At 34.2% G+C, this 16,114-nt stretch overlaps 2 protein-coding genes across 11 annotated transcripts in view; both read right to left on the bottom strand.

Annotated features, from left to right (window-relative positions):
* The window catches only part of LOC126965614 (uncharacterized), a 136,364-nt gene that overhangs the window by 40,706 nt on the left and 79,544 nt on the right, over positions 1 to 16,114 (bottom strand). The gene's annotated exons all lie outside the window — the stretch shown is intronic.
* LOC126965602 (uncharacterized) overlaps positions 1 to 16,114 on the bottom strand; it is a 160,628-nt gene that overhangs the window by 132,289 nt on the left and 12,225 nt on the right. For 2 of the 10 annotated variants that reach the window (XM_050809249.1, XM_050809255.1), the window contains exon 1: positions 9,782 to 10,190. The exons of 2 other annotated variants lie outside the window; for them this stretch is intronic. In XM_050809249.1, coding sequence (XP_050665206.1) covers positions 9,782 to 9,818 — 37 coding nt within the window. In that variant the 5' untranslated portion in view covers positions 9,819 to 10,190. Of the gene's footprint in view, positions 1 to 9,781; positions 10,192 to 10,712; positions 10,827 to 11,667; positions 11,790 to 16,114 lie in introns of those variants that run through there. 6 more of the 10 variants (XM_050809250.1, XM_050809253.1, XM_050809257.1 and 3 more) reach the window with 6 other exon arrangements.

The following is a 16,114-nucleotide window of genomic DNA, read 5'->3' as shown; positions in this document are numbered from 1 at the left end:
TGAGATGCATATACACTTTAAAAACCACCAATCAAAGTTACCATGTGTAAAGTGAGGCTACTAACTGACGTTACGCAGACATAATTTAAATATATATATTTCTTGTGTGCGTGTGTATGTCACTGAACTCCTCTTAGACGGCTGGACCGATTTTGATGAAACTTTCTATATGTCTTCAGGTGGATTCGAGGATGGTTCAGATTCACAATTGAACTACCTCCTAAACAGCTGGACCGATTTTGATGATATTTTTGTGTGTTCCAGTGAATTTGAGATTGGTGTGTGTCTTCAGGTGGATTCGAGAATGGTTTAGATTCACAATTAAACTACATCCTAAACGGCTGGACCGATTTTGATAATTTTTTTGTTTGTTTCAGTGAATTTGAGATTGGTTTAGATTCTCAATTCCGTCCATATTATATAATTCTCCTGCTCATGCGTATGTTAGTGAAATCCTCCTAACGGCTGGACCGATTTTTCAAATTTAAGACGTGTGTACAGGACAACGTCTGTCGGGTCCACTAGTTATATGATAAGTTTCCGTCGCACGTCCGATGTAGTAACATTAGTTGGAAAGCAAACAAACCTTGTATAATATAACTACATCCCGGTGAAAGTTGTAACACTAAAGAATCCTCAATAGTGTGGCTATTCCCACCTTGTGTTCGCTTTTGTCAACGAGTTGTGTAACCGTTAAGTGGACGGAACATCGATACGTTACATCATACGGTATTAGCATATTATGAAAACAACTCGTATGATATGTGTCGCCGTCAATTGTACGAGTGGTAGGCTCCTTTGCACCGAATGCCGGCTAGATTATGGATACCACAACGGCACCTATTGCAGTGAGCAGTAATGTGTAAGCATTACTGTGTTTCGGTCCGAAGGGCGCCGTACCTAGTGAAATTACTGGGCAAATGAGACTTGACATCTTATGTCTCAAGGTCGAGAGCAGTTGTAGTGCCGCTCCGAATTCTTGGGTATATCAAGAATCTTGAGCGGGACTGCATTGTAATCAGCTGAACTTCCTGCACGTCTTGATGGGTTCAAACGCCGTGCATTCTTTCTGCGGTAAAGAAGTAGTGTACAGGTTCTGTGTTGTACGTGTGTTAATATCGCCTATGTTAAGTATCTACAGCTAAAGTCAAAGCCAAGTAAACTTTATTCAATTGGGCTTTACTTAAGCGCTTTTGAATCGACACTATAATTTTTTTTTTTAAATTACTGAATCTACAATATGTTCGGAAAAAGTAGCTCGTGAGAAGAAGCGTTAAGTGGACAGACCAGAGGATTACATAATAAGGTATTAGCATAATATGACAGCAACTTGTATGATAGGTGTAGTCAAGTTTACCGCTGGGAGGATTATTTCAACAGGATCCCGGCTGGATGGGTTCAAACACCGCGCATTCTCTCTGCGGTCAAGATTAACATAAGGGTTTTATACATCTACTAGCTGACCCAGCAAACGTTGTATTGCCGATATTAAAATCGCGATACAAAAGTAACTGTTGATCGTAGATGGGTGAAAATATGAAGTTGTGTGTAATTATTAATGCTGACTCATAATCAAATAAATTAAAAAAAAAATGGCAAACAAATTAAAAATAAATTTGGCGTGGACCACCCTTAACATTTAGGGGAATAAAAAAAGATGTTGTCTGATTCTCAGACCTACCCAATATACACTCAAAATTTCATGAGAATCGGTCAAGCCGTTTCGGAGGAGTTCTAAGTTTAACACCATGACACAAGAATTTTATATATTAGATATATATATCTGTATATAAATAAATAAAATAAGAAAGAGTTCTGGTAACAATAAAATGTTGCAAGGAATTATAGAACTTTAAGAAACTTACAAAAGATACGCGATATACCTATTAGGGTTTAGCCACAGAAACTGCTTAAAAAGTAAGTCTGAGAAATAACAGTCGAACACAAATCATTTATATTTAAAAACATCGTTTGCCGGGTCAGCTAGCCTACCTAATAATATTAAAATCAGTTGAAACGTAATTTTATTACTAAAACAATGGGAGTTAATATCTGCATCCTTCACAGAGAAATGAGTTCTTTAATAAGTTCGAAAGTAGTTAGCAGCGGAAACTATTTCTTATACATATTAGGGGGATGTCTCTTCGTGGGTAGAATGTAGAAGCACCTCGCCTGAGTAATAGGGGATAGCTTTCCTTTAGGAAGGGTCAATGGGCACTCAGTAAACATTTACGTGACGAAGTCTGTATTGATCAAGACACCCTTCTCGCCGAAAGCATTTATTGAACGATAGGGGCGTAGGGCGTAGGTAGGGATAACTTGTATCTTGGCACTTACACTAAAAACTTTACAATAAAAACTGAGCGATACCGTATGCTTACTTTTTATATATATTGATTTTTATATTGATTTATTATATGGGTACTAGCTGACCCGACAGACGTTGTTCTGTATATAATAAATAAAATAATGTTTTTATATGAATTTGTCAATAATATATCATAACATCAAAAATTACTTCGTAAAATATGCGCCCTGCCGTCGTAATGAAATTGTTTCACAGCAGAACTGTCAAACCGTGCGTCAATAAAATTCTCTCATAGAAATTATGTATGGACACATCAAAGTAAAAACAAATATGTTGTTTTTATTTAATTTAGCAGCATTTTCCTATTTATTCACCTTTTAAACCTTCCCTGGACTTCCACATATAATTCGAGACCTAAATTGGCCAAATCGGTCCAGCCGTTCTCGAGTTTTAGCGAGACTAACGAACAGCAATTCAATTTTATATATATAGATATCAGTGGGAGTCTCCTTTGCACAGGATGCCGGCTAGATTATGGGTACCACAACAGCGCCTATTTCTGCCGTGAAGCAGTAATGTGTAAGCATTAAAGTGTTTCGGTCTGAAGGACGCCGTAAGTACAATTACTGAGCAAATAAGACTTCTACTACTAACATCTTACGTCTCAATGTGACGAGCGCAATTGAAATGCCCTCCTGTAGGGCACTGCACTGTAATGGACAGGGCGTATACATTACCATCAGCCTAAGGTCCTGCCCGTATTATCACTTATTTAAAAAAAAAACTAAAGAAACACCTCTTATCACATATTTAAGAGCTATATTGAACGCACAATAAGAAAGCCATTTCAAGTTTTCAACCCTACCTACTGTCATCCGTAGAGTTTGTAATATATGTATATGTACATGTAATATGTATAAATAGTTACTAATAAGTAAGTATCGTATTCGACAAAATATACGGCAGCCAATCAAAAAAACGCAAAATAAATAAAAAATATACACTTTTTCTGTCCGCAAATTTGTATGAAACAAATGACACACTTTCCGTCCAGTTGTCACATCACTTTGCAGGCACTTTCTGATCATCCATAGTTGTGTCGTTCAAATCAAATCAAATCAAAAATATTTTATTTCGAAGGTAAATTTACATTACACTTGAAAAAGATCATTTTTTCATACAGCTCATTCGGAAGGCAGTTTTCCTTGGAGAAGAACGTGCAAGAAACTCTAAGGTTGCTCTTTTCAAAACAGAATGGTATTACAAGTTCAATTGAATTTACAAATCATTTCAATTACAATATATGCAAAGTGATGCAACAAAAAAACACAAACGTCAAATACTAAATGCTTTAATACTATACTAAGTGTCGACCAGTGGGTTTATCCACGGGTTCATAAAACTCATTAGAATATGACAGTACAGTATTGCTGATAATTATTCCACTGTTATCAGCAGAACGACACACCACAAATTAGGATATCATCTCCACCATCTGGATATGTGGTGTTCCTTTATAGTGCAGTTTTCAACTGGCTTTCTTCCACGTCCTACAAAGCTGTGGAATGGGCTTCCTTGAGCGGTATTTCCGGGACGATACGACATGGGTACCTTCAAAAACAGAGCGTATACCTTCTTTAAAGGAAACGCTTCTGTGATTGTTCTGGTGTTGCAAGAGCATGTGAGCGCTTAACACCAGGTGACCCGTACGCTCGTATGTTCTCCTTTTCCATTAAAAAAAAAACATCTAAATATCGGGCTTAGTGCAGTTCTAAGCATTGATTGCTTATTTGGGAGCTTGTGCCGTATTTAGTTAGGATCTTAAGCTAACCCCGTCTGACTATAAACTTGTTTGCACGTCCTAAAGGATTGAACGAACGAATTTTATACTATTTAAAATACTATAAACGATGGTAATGTGTTGCTCTTTACTATTGTTTCAGCGTTTGGTGAATACAAATATTTATTCATTACAACAAAATACAATCAGTGTTGGGGTATCCTTTTAAGCAAAGAGTTGCCTGTAGTAGGAGGCCCCGCTCTTCCATAGCAAAAACAATAATATGATATAATAATAAACAAGTTGACCTTAAATATAATTAATTAACTAAGGGAAAGAAAATTACTAATAATAATAACATAATAAAAATTGATTTATTTGTAATCTACCTTAATGTGCTGTGTGTGGGTGTGTATGGATGTATGTATGTGAACGAGTGTGTGATCAACAGCTTCTGAACTTAACAAGCAACGTCGTGTCGGGGTGACTTTATAATTTAGGGAAATTAAAATAAACGTTTGAATAACATTTATATTCAACTAGCTGACCCGACTGACGTTGTTCTGTCAATAGAAAAAAAACTCATGAAGCTAAGTCTTCGGGAATAATGTAGTCTAAAGCCATCGGTATTTTGTAATCTAAGTTAGTGAGTTAAAAGATTTTAATATGTAGTAATAAAATGATAAGGATTAATATCGCATTTGTGTAAACATCTTTTACATTACCAGTTTATGTAACACTAGATATAAGGGATTGCTTGTAACTAATTCTAGTAGGCTTCATAAGATACATAATAGCTTTAAGGATAAATGTTTCTTCTACAATAAAGTCCCAGCCACTGTTCAGGCATTATCTATAAATAAATTTAAATGTTTTATAAAAAATGGATATGTCGTAAATCCTATTACTCCACAGCTGAATATCTAAATGATCAGCCTGGGACTACATTGTGATTATTTTATAGCGATAGAAATGACTGTACAATATTGTATATTTATTGAAAAGAGCGCAAAAAAAAATGCTGGGAGAGTTTCTTGCGCCGCTTCTTCTCTCTCAGAGCGCCATTTGTCTCCGAAGCGGTAGCAGTATCTAGTTAATATATTAGAAATGACATCAAAAAGAATTCTAAAGGAATCAATTTTGAGAAAATAAATGACTTTTATGCCTTTTATATGTAAATTTTGTTAAAGTGGATATAGTATGTTATCCTTATTAGATAGATATATATTTTCTGTAGACATATATATATATATATATATATATATAAGATACACAATTCCACCATACAGTGTTTTGTTATACCTCAAAGGGTTTCGACAGCGATTTCGTTGAAAGCTCCTAGACGGCTTATTTCCGACACCTCCAACAAGTATCCTTTATATACATAAACATGTACAAAAACCGAAAAATAAAAACATTACTCGAGAACAACGCTAAAAATTTGTCTAACAGCTTGAATAACGGTGATAAAAAAACGGATATTTTTAAAACATCAAGAATGATTTCGTAAAAAATGCTCCCTGTTGTTATAATGAAATTGTTTCACAGCGGAACTGTCACACTGTGCGTCACTAAATTCTCACATAGAAAATATGTCCATACAAAACAAATATTGAAAATAAAAATAATTATGGGCCCCAAATCGAAATAAAAACTATCCTATCTCTCAAGTTGGACCAAACTGCACTCCATGAAGTAATCCCTATTAAAACCCGTTCATTAGTTTAGGAGTCCATCGCGGACAAACAACGTGTCACATAATTTATATTTATTAAGATATTGATCATTCAATTTAACTATGTCTCTGGTTTTCGAACCTGCATCGTGTAAAAACCAAGTGAAAGATTACCGCGGCATGCAATTTACCGCTCGTCAGGAGACTGGACGAGGCCATATAATTCCTGTCGCTTGTCGGGTAAATCCAACGGTTCCGGTCATTTGTAAGCGAACCTCTCATGCTGTCAGACAACTTGACGTGAATTAATTAAATACGGCATGCACCGGTCGATGACATTGGTATAATTAAGGCGAAGAGTAAGCAGAAAACACGCAAACATGGTGTTTTTAGACAAGTTTTGTGGTGAAAGTATAGCATTTCGAGCTATGAACACTACTTAATCCTGTTACACATATCCTTAAGTCTTATTTATAGGTTGCTAATGCTTGCTGTTGGTTATAGTTAACACTGCCGAGCCTTTTTGAATTACCACTTTTCTTTGAAAACAAGTTTTTTGGCATGGCGTGACGCATTTTTTTGGTACTTCCCTCAGAAAAGTTATTCTTATAGCTTGTACTTTTTTGTGTAGGTTTATTTATTCAAATTAGTAGTGAATAACAAGGATTGTAAGCACATAAACTGTTTTCCACACAAGAATTTTGAAAATATTGGCTTTGTTACATAGATGGCGGGCCGGCAGCCGTGAACTCATATCGCTCAAGGTCGCTGGCATTTAGTTTCGCCTTAATACCACAATACTGAGGCCTTACTTTGTCATAACTTTAATTAATGAAAAAGTTTTATTCGAATCGTGGTTAACTTTAACCAACACTTTCTTTATCCATTCATACATACATAGTCTTCGTACATACATACAAGATAAATTACGTCTAATAAATAATTCATAATAGCTGAAGTCTACCGAATTTAATGCATGAAATAACGGTTATGTTTGTTTCACTAATACAATATATTTGTGTATACAAACCGAGACTTGCAAATAAATGCTAAATACTACTAACACTATAGATTCTATGAAATAATATTTAAATAGCGTCTACATAATGCATTCGTAGTAGACACTTGTGACTAAGTTTTTTAGACGATAGTGCGATTTTTATATAATGAAACCCCTTGTTTATATATATTATAGATTGTATTATAAAATTGAGGACCAAGATAGAATGAAAAGAGTCAAGTAAAAAAAGATGACAACACAAACAGGAAGATCATAGAATTCTTTGTGTTTCATATTTAAAGAAAACTTGTCTCACAGTTGGTGAATGATTATAATTTCGCCTCGTTAAGTGTGCCTTCTGGTTCTGCCAGTCATCGAAAATTAATAATAATTGCATCGCTTTACATAGACTATCTTTAATGAAAATAAGGGATGAGACGAGCAGGACGTTCAGCTGATGATAATTGTTACGTCCTGCCCATTATAATGCAGTGCCGCTCAGGATTCTTGAAAAACCCAAAAATTCAAAACCCGTGAGACATACGATATTAAGTCTCATTTGCCCAGTAATTTCACTAGCTACCTCCCTTTAGACCGACACACAGAAATGTTTACATATTACTGCTTCACGGCAGAAATAGGCGCCGTTGTAGTACCCATAATCTAGCCGGTATCCTGTGCAAAGGAGCCTCCCACTGGTGAACCTTTGCCGAAGTGGTGGTAAAATATACAAGTTGACATGCATGGGTATGTGTTATCGATTATAGATATTGCGATTTCAAATTAAATAAGTTCAATCTATTTATTATACGTATCAAATTTAAAATCCGCAATTAGAACTATTAATTTTATAGCAAAGCGAAGTTATATTCTTAATTCAGAATATTTACCAAACTTTGACGAGTATTAAATTGATCGACATTTCTTATTTACCATTGAGCACCAGGCTTGTAACTTCCACCGCTAACTCAATGATGCGGAACCGACCAAGCTTAATTTATTACCAATATTGTGTGTGTGCACCTCACCAGGTGCAAAACTGAAGTGGCAGTGGGCAGGGCGCATAGCTCCACGGATAGATGGCCAGAGGGGCAGTAAAGTGCTCGAATGGTGACCATGTACCGGAAGACGTAGTGTTGGTAGGACCGCCACAACATAGATAGAAGATATACCGTCAAGATCGCCGGAATACCGCGATTGTCATGGCGACGATTGGGTGAGAGCTGAAATAATGTGTGTACACCAATACTTTAATACATTTATGTCGTATCGATTCCCAGAATATGAGATGCGGGCGCCCGTATACTGACGGGTTCTCTGCCGGGCATTCGATGCGGAGATGTTATAAATCGTGTATTTCACGTTTTACTTGCCCACTCTAGCTTAAACTAAAGCCGATGTAGGTACTGTTTATAGCGAACATCTGTTTTCAGAGCCAAGAATAATCGTGCATAAAAATTTGAGTTTTACATGATTATTCGCTCATTAGATATACTTAGCAATTACAATGCCACGTTGTTTCTATTTACTGTAAATACAGTAAAGAAATGTTTTATTATTTACAAAATGGACTCGACCCACGTCTATGACGAAGTATGTATGTGTAAAACATATTATAAAGCGTCTATCTCTCGCACTGACAATTTAGAGAACCGCAAGCAGAATATTATATTATACTAGCTGACCCAGCAAACGTTGTATTGCCGATATTAAAATCGCGATACAAAAGTAACTGTTGATCGTAGATGGGTGAAAATTTGATTTAATGCTGACTCATAATCAAACAAATTTAAAAAAAATGTCAAAAAATTAAAAAAAAAATTCGTGTGGACCACCCTTAACATTTAGGGGTATGAAAAATAGATGTTGGCCGATTCTCAGACCTATTCAATATGCTCACAAAATTTCATGAGAATCGGTCAAGCCGTTTCGGAGGAGTACGGGAACGAACATTGTGACACGAGAATTTTATATATAAGATTTGCCACTAGTATATGTGGCAAGTGTCGGCCCGGTAATATCAACGTGATGACTGATACAGCTGTGGGCCTCGTCATCCTCAATTACATCAATCAAGTGACGTCAGAGCCTCGACACAATTTGAAGGACCCTTAAGTACAATTTGCAAGTCGTTTTTCTTTCAGTTATATTTTATTGAATTATTAGTGTTCGTATGAGACGGTTTTGACTATAATAGCTCAAAGCACAGTAAAGTAACAAGGTAGTAGTAACAGAAGCGGGGTCGGATTTAGGGGAGGGCAACCACAGCTACAGCCCCGGGCACTCCACAAAAGAAGAGGCCCCATAATACCAATTAGACTTCGAAAAAAAATTAAAATTGAGACTAATAAACGACTTTTCCTAAGATTTTTTTTTCGATTAAGTATATTTGAAATATGTTTGTTCAACAATAAAATAATCAAACTTGGTTTCATAAATAAATTAGTTATTGGAAAACTCGACTCAAAAAAATTGTCTATAATATTTGAAAATAATATCGGGCCCGGGAGCCTCCACTCCTTTGTTGCCCCGAGACGTCTAGAACTCTAAATCCTGCATTGAACTGAAGACTAGACCTGGATCAACAGTTTATATAGGCTTTAGATAATTATAGTACCTACTAGGTACTTAGTTATTCTATTCTCCTCGCCAAACGTTAAAGACATCCAGTCTTACTACGTGTCCTTATTCCTTGATGACCTTGTATTAACCGATGATAATTGGATGTAAGTCCTTAAACCTAATACAGTTTTGGAAATGTGGTAAATCTAGGAATAAAATAAACACGTTTAGTCATCATATTACCTACACCCCTTTACGGCATTCATATTATGTAGACCGTAGAGGGTACGTACCTAAACATTAACTTTAGAATAGGGCCTTGCACCCAGCCCGTAGGTATTTGTAATTATTGGTACGTAGACATATTTAAATTAATTAAATTATCATTATTTTAATAGACAATTTTATAAGTTTTTAAAGTCTATGTTAACATTTTAAATATTTAAAGATTATTACCATTCGGGCGAAATTCTTTATGTATCTTGATCCGCATTTTCTGTTCCCAATGTATCCTTTATGATTGTTCGATTAAAGACACACTTTTACACTTCATCACAATAATTCACTTTGAATTTCATTTAACTAACTCGAATAATTTGGTGTTTTAATGTCGAAAAGGATACAAGTTACTAAGAATATTATTTTAACAACCACTTTTCACATTGTTTTTGCACTTGACAAACACAAGCAAAGGTACTGAAAAAGTAAAGATTTATTTTACAATACCTAATCAACAGTACCACTTTCCGAATCGCGTAAAATGTCACAATATTTTTTATTCTAATATTTGAAATCGGCAGATGTAGCAGCTGTATAAAGTTGATAGTAAACAAGCTCTCCCCAAATTCCCTATTCAAATAATGACACATGCGCTCGAATAAATTCAATGCGAGCGAGATAACTGGGCGCTATCAAGTGTGAAGCTAGCAGCAAATGTCGGGATGGGAATTAAAGTTTAAAAATAGATTGGGATAAATGAAGTATACTGCGATTAACTAAAGTTGAAGCTAGAATAAAAATTTTAATTTTAAAACAAATCATTTAATGCGTAATTACTATAATTATATTTAATGCGATAGCTTTGGATAACGATAATTTTATAAGCTATTTGTAATAAACAAAAACTTTTATTATTATTGATACTTTATTTTTCATTGCGTTATAATTTAGCAACATTAATTCTATCAATACTCATTGTTCTACACCCAAAATGGAAGTAAACAATGCCAATGTGCATGGACTTTCTACAGAGTTTAACACGTACTGCAAATGAATTCCAGATAAAATAAGAACTTATCACAACAGGAAATCAATAATATAGCATAAGTTTACGATTGGAAAGCGATACAATTAGTATATTGCAAAAATATGGTATAAAAATACAAACGTTGTTAATCGGATCTAGAATACACCACCGCCGTATATACGTCAGACGCGCAGGCGCAGTACGCGTAACTGACGTACGCATGCGCAATCACAGCTGTCAGGGGCAAACGCCAACTTCACACTGGTTCTTTGTACATAATTATGTCCATGCATGTGATAGCGGAATGCTGATATTCAAATACAAAAAGTAGTAGACAAATTTTTCGCTTAAATTCATCACGTTTCCATCATTAATTAAGCACCCATTTCTAAGTTATCTTTTGGTTTATGAATTTATATTTATGGATATCGCGCCATCTAGTGTTATATATAGACTTAGATACTTAGTTTAAATTTTATCATTTTATTCAACAATATTTTATTTGAAAAGCTTCTTAATAAAACTCCCTAATACTGTGCATTAGTAGATATTTATATTATATATATATAATTAACAAATTAGGTTCTCATCAAACAAAATTAACACAAATCAAATCGCAACGTAGCAAACCTACCGACCACATTATTTTTGTTTACAAGTCCACTTAGATCTATCTGTATACACTAGATGTCGCGTTTTCGCAAAGCAACTCTACTTGTTAAAACATCAATATCAAAAAAGTTTTTATTAATGTTTCTGTCATTTAAATTAAAGTTAAGTTTCAAATTAGTAACTTATGTTAGTGTAATACGCTAATATTTGCATATTCACGATGAAAATAAAAAATAAACAACAGGAGGTTTAATAAATCCTAAGGCTTGTACCTACCTACCTTCGTACCTACTTCTTTGTTATCACAACCAGAAGGCACAGTAATTTCATTTTTAATCATATTTGTTTGCATATAGATAGAGAAATTTCTAGAATGTAGGTACTTACTACCTTACTAGTTATATTCGGCAAAGTAGAGAGGGAGGACAGACATATTTGAATTATATGTAAATAACTAGTGTATTAAAAAGAAATACATACATACATTTCATGTGACCTCCACTATTCGTCCATATTTCTTGTAAAATGTTATTTTTCGAACATTTTTCAAAAACTCCTTTCACGAGGTTTATAATTTTCGCGAACAGACACAGCGCCGAACCAATCATCTCCAACTTACAACTAAAGATTGCGATAATCCTTATCTGTCTTCAGTCAGTCACTCGCACAAGCAATCTTTATTAATCTCTCATCACTGAACAAACATGCAAAGTACACATACCTACATATAACATATAACCTGTATAGCCGAGTGGTTAGCGATCCTACCTACTAAGCTAGAGGTCCCAGGTTCGAATCCCGGTAGGTGCAAGCATTTATATGATGAATATGGATGTTTGTTTCCGAGTCATGGATGTTTAAATGTATTTATTGTTTAAGTAAGTATATTGTATTAAATATATTATTGTCTTGTAACCCATAACACAGGCTATACATATATGCTTAACTTGGGGCAAGATAATTTGTATAAACAGTGTGTCAATATTATTATTATTTTATTATTAATTCTGAAATCTTAATGAGAATTAATGCTAAAATACCTACCTAATTAAATGTTAGGTCTCAGTTATGAATAAATGTGAATTTTTACTTTAATCTATGTATATACATAAGCGATTTCCACGTATATAATCACTCATCACGATATATATATATCTCTGAAACCATAAGGCGTAGATTTACCTATTACCTATTTATGTAGACCTAGTAAATTTTTTGTACACCGAACTTACCTAATATTATGTTGCTATAATCCCTAATAATATTATAAATGTGAATGTAAGTTTGTTTGTTACGCTTTCACGCCTTAACAACCGAACCTATTCTGATAAAATTTAGTACAGAGATAGATTAGAGCTTGAAAAGGGACATAGGCTACCTTTTATTGCAAAAAATTAAATGGACGGGTTGAAATAGGGGATGACGGTTTGTATGGAAATTCGTCCTTTTCGATGATAGATCCATGAAACTTTGTATTAAGGCACTTTATAAAGATTAATTTATAAACATTTGTTCGAGCATTTTTGAAACTTTGACCTACATAGGGATGAAATAGGAGATTAAAGTTCGCAGTTCAATCCTGTTAAAGAGAATATTGTCTACAATGACTAGGGATATGCGATGTATCATAGACGAGCGGAAAGAATAGTTTGTATATTGTGTATTATTTGAAAAATATCCTAAAAAATAAATAATAATAATAATAAAACTTTTATTTGGAACAATTTAACAAAGATAATACAAACAAGTAAAAACGATGATAGCTGCAAAAGTATAAACTGCAGCGCAGCTAACAACGCCCAATGCATAAAGTAACTATTCAATGCGGACGAAGTCGCGGGTAAAAGCTAGTATTATATAATATGTATACCTATATTAAAATTATTTTCAACCCGTGGCCGTTATTTAATCAAATTAAGTTAATAATTCTTTAAATGTACCTTTACCTATTACCTACCTACAGAAATCCTCGTAAGCATCATATTAGTCTGTGATATATTTAAAAAGGTATTTTTTTGTGCATAACATTGACATTTGACATAATGACATTAGGTGGCTGCGTTCAGATACGTCCGAATGTGGCTTGGGTATTTGGGGATACCAGCATATTAAATAGTCGACCTTTATAGTTTGGGTTTGCATAATATTAAATAACTGGTACTTGTAGGTATTAAAGTAAAGGATATACCTATACTATATAGTGCAGTAAACATTGCGTAAAAAAGAGTATTTTAGCATACTCTATTACTGCTATAGATTATTGAGTACGCCTACATGATAAGGAGTACAATACTATATTTTAGAGTAGAGGATGCCTCGTGTAGAGGCGAAACCCGCGTCGAATTGTTTGAAGCCGAATATTAGCGGAATTAACAATCAAGAAAACTCAAAACATTTGGATAATTATGGATTTCCGTAAAATACGCGCCTACTTCAAAAAATTTCTTAATCATTATATTTTTGCTTTCAGTCTTTATAATTATTAAGATGAGTGACTATAAACTTTTGTGGATATTTATTGTCTTGAGTCAACTGAGTAAGTGCAATCAGCCAGAGCACAATTGCATGGCAATTATAATTATTAAAGTACATTCATGTATTGTAAATTTATTATAATATTACCTATGTATTTCCTATTAAACCTCGCTTAAGGCGACACTAAATGCCAGCGACCTTGAGCGAGAGTTCACGGCTGCCGGCCCGCCATCTATGTAACAAAGCCAATATTTTCAAAATTCTTGCGTGGAAAACAGTTTATATGCTTACAATCCTCGTTATTCACTACTAATTTGAATAAATGAACCTACACAAAAAAGAACAAGCTATAAGAATAACTTTTCTGAGAGAAGTACCAAAAAAATGCGTCACGCCATGCTAAAAAACTTGTTTAACTTCAAAGAAAAGTGGTAGTTCAAATAGGCCCGCAGTGTTAACTATAACCAACAGCAAGCATTAGCAACCTACAAATAAGACTTAAGGATATGTGTAACAGGATTAAGTAGTGTTCATAGCTCCAAATGCTATACTTTCACCACAAAACTTGTCTAAAATCACCATGTTTGCGTGTTTTCTGCTTACTCTTCGCCTTAAGATAAAGTTTCCACTTGTCGTGTGGTCTTAAGCTCATACAGTTTATATTTATATCAAAAGAATCTACATTAGAAGTACTGTCGCCACTTCGTTTCAAACGTTGCATTCGCAACAACCTACTTGAGTGCAGTCAGAGCTCAGTATATCTAGCATCAAAGTCTTGGAAACCGAAAAAAGAAACCTTTTAATTTATGTATGTTAGATAGCTTTTTATTCGGTTTTTTCTAACTTTATCCGCTTTATTATGAATTATGAGTAGGTACCTAATTTTTTTTTTATGGAATAGGAGGACAAACGAGCGTACGGGTCACCTGGTGTTAAGTGATCACCGCCGCCCACATTCTCTTGCAACACCAGAGGAATCATAAGAGCGTTGCCGGCCTTTAAGGAAGGTGTACGCGCTTTTTTTGAAGGTACCCATGTCGTATAGTGTCGTAAATTCCACAGCTTTGTAGTACGAGGGAGAAAGCTTCTTGAAAACCGCACTGTGGAGGACCCCCACACATCCAGATGGTGGGGATGATATCCTAACTTTTAATTTTCATTACAAAGGATTCGTTGAATTATCTGACAGAAAAGTTTTAATTTTAGTGATATACTTAGTCTGGCCATAAATACTGTTACAATTAAGAATAAACAAAATATTACATTTGAATTTAGAATCTGTCATTTTTATATGACTGTTCATTGTGTTTTCTCATTTTGGCGCCAATACATTATACAATATTTTGCGATATTAAAGTGGAGTGGGGTGATAAAGAGAACCTTTTTATTTATTTTTTTTTAATTTAAATAAAGAGAACCGAATCGCTGTGATTGCCATTACACAAAGTAGGTATGGAGCCAAATGCAATTTTTAATACTCTCCAAACATTTTTCTAATAACACCTAGAACCATGTCGCGTATTTTAAAAGACGACTTAGGACTTGCAGCCTATAAGAGACTTGTGATTTACTTGTGAGATACATTGTGTTCTTAATAAAGAAAATGAAGTTTAACTGTGTTTTCATACGATGGCCAAGTTAATCTATTTATTAAAAACATAAAATATTTTCAATATTGCTATGGTCACTATAAGATGTTCTTAGCTTATCTAATTACCTTATAACTTAGTACAAAGGACCCTTAAGTGACTAGTTACTACTAAATAAATTGACCGACTTGGTATTACATGGATCTCACAACTTTTAACGGTAGAAGAACTGAGTTGCAAGACTTTGTCTTTTTACAAGTTATGTTTTTGATGGTATATATTAACTGTAGATAACAACGGAAGGTCAAAGTTGTTATTAAGTATGTAAGTATTCCTAATTGTATTCAATTACATGTAGAATATTATGTTTACAAATTTTACTAAAATATAATGAGATCATGAAATGATTTACTTAGTTGTAATACAATTTAAAATGTTCATTCGCATTCACTTTCACTGAAATTGATGTTTTCTTTGAATGTTTAGTTAGTTCCAAGTTTCCAAAAGTATTTGACTGTATTGTTAACATGAACTCAATGATTTATTTTGTTCACGAAAAATTGGAAATATACCCCTATATACCTATATAGATCATTTATTCGTCTAGATAGACTATGACTGCTTAGAAAACGTTGAAAAAAATTGATTTTAAAAACTAACCTCTATTTTGAGCAATTCACGCACACTAACACAAAGTGTCACAAAAATCGCGAGTGTAAGACGTAGCTTGTCACTCATACTTATCTAATATTCATGGTCTGTTTTATAGGCCGCTAACAGGAAGTGGGTCTATCTGGACGCACAAATTATCTAAGATTACATCAACGAAATAATGATAGTTATCCTACTTAACTACTTTCTAGTGAA

This window comes from Leptidea sinapis, chromosome 8 (assembly GCF_905404315.1).
Source record: "Leptidea sinapis chromosome 8, ilLepSina1.1, whole genome shotgun sequence".
In the NCBI taxonomy this organism is placed as follows: Eukaryota; Metazoa; Arthropoda; class Insecta; order Lepidoptera; family Pieridae; genus Leptidea; species Leptidea sinapis.
Note: the sequence above shows the minus strand (reverse complement) of the source record. Positions and strands in the feature narration are given on the sequence as shown.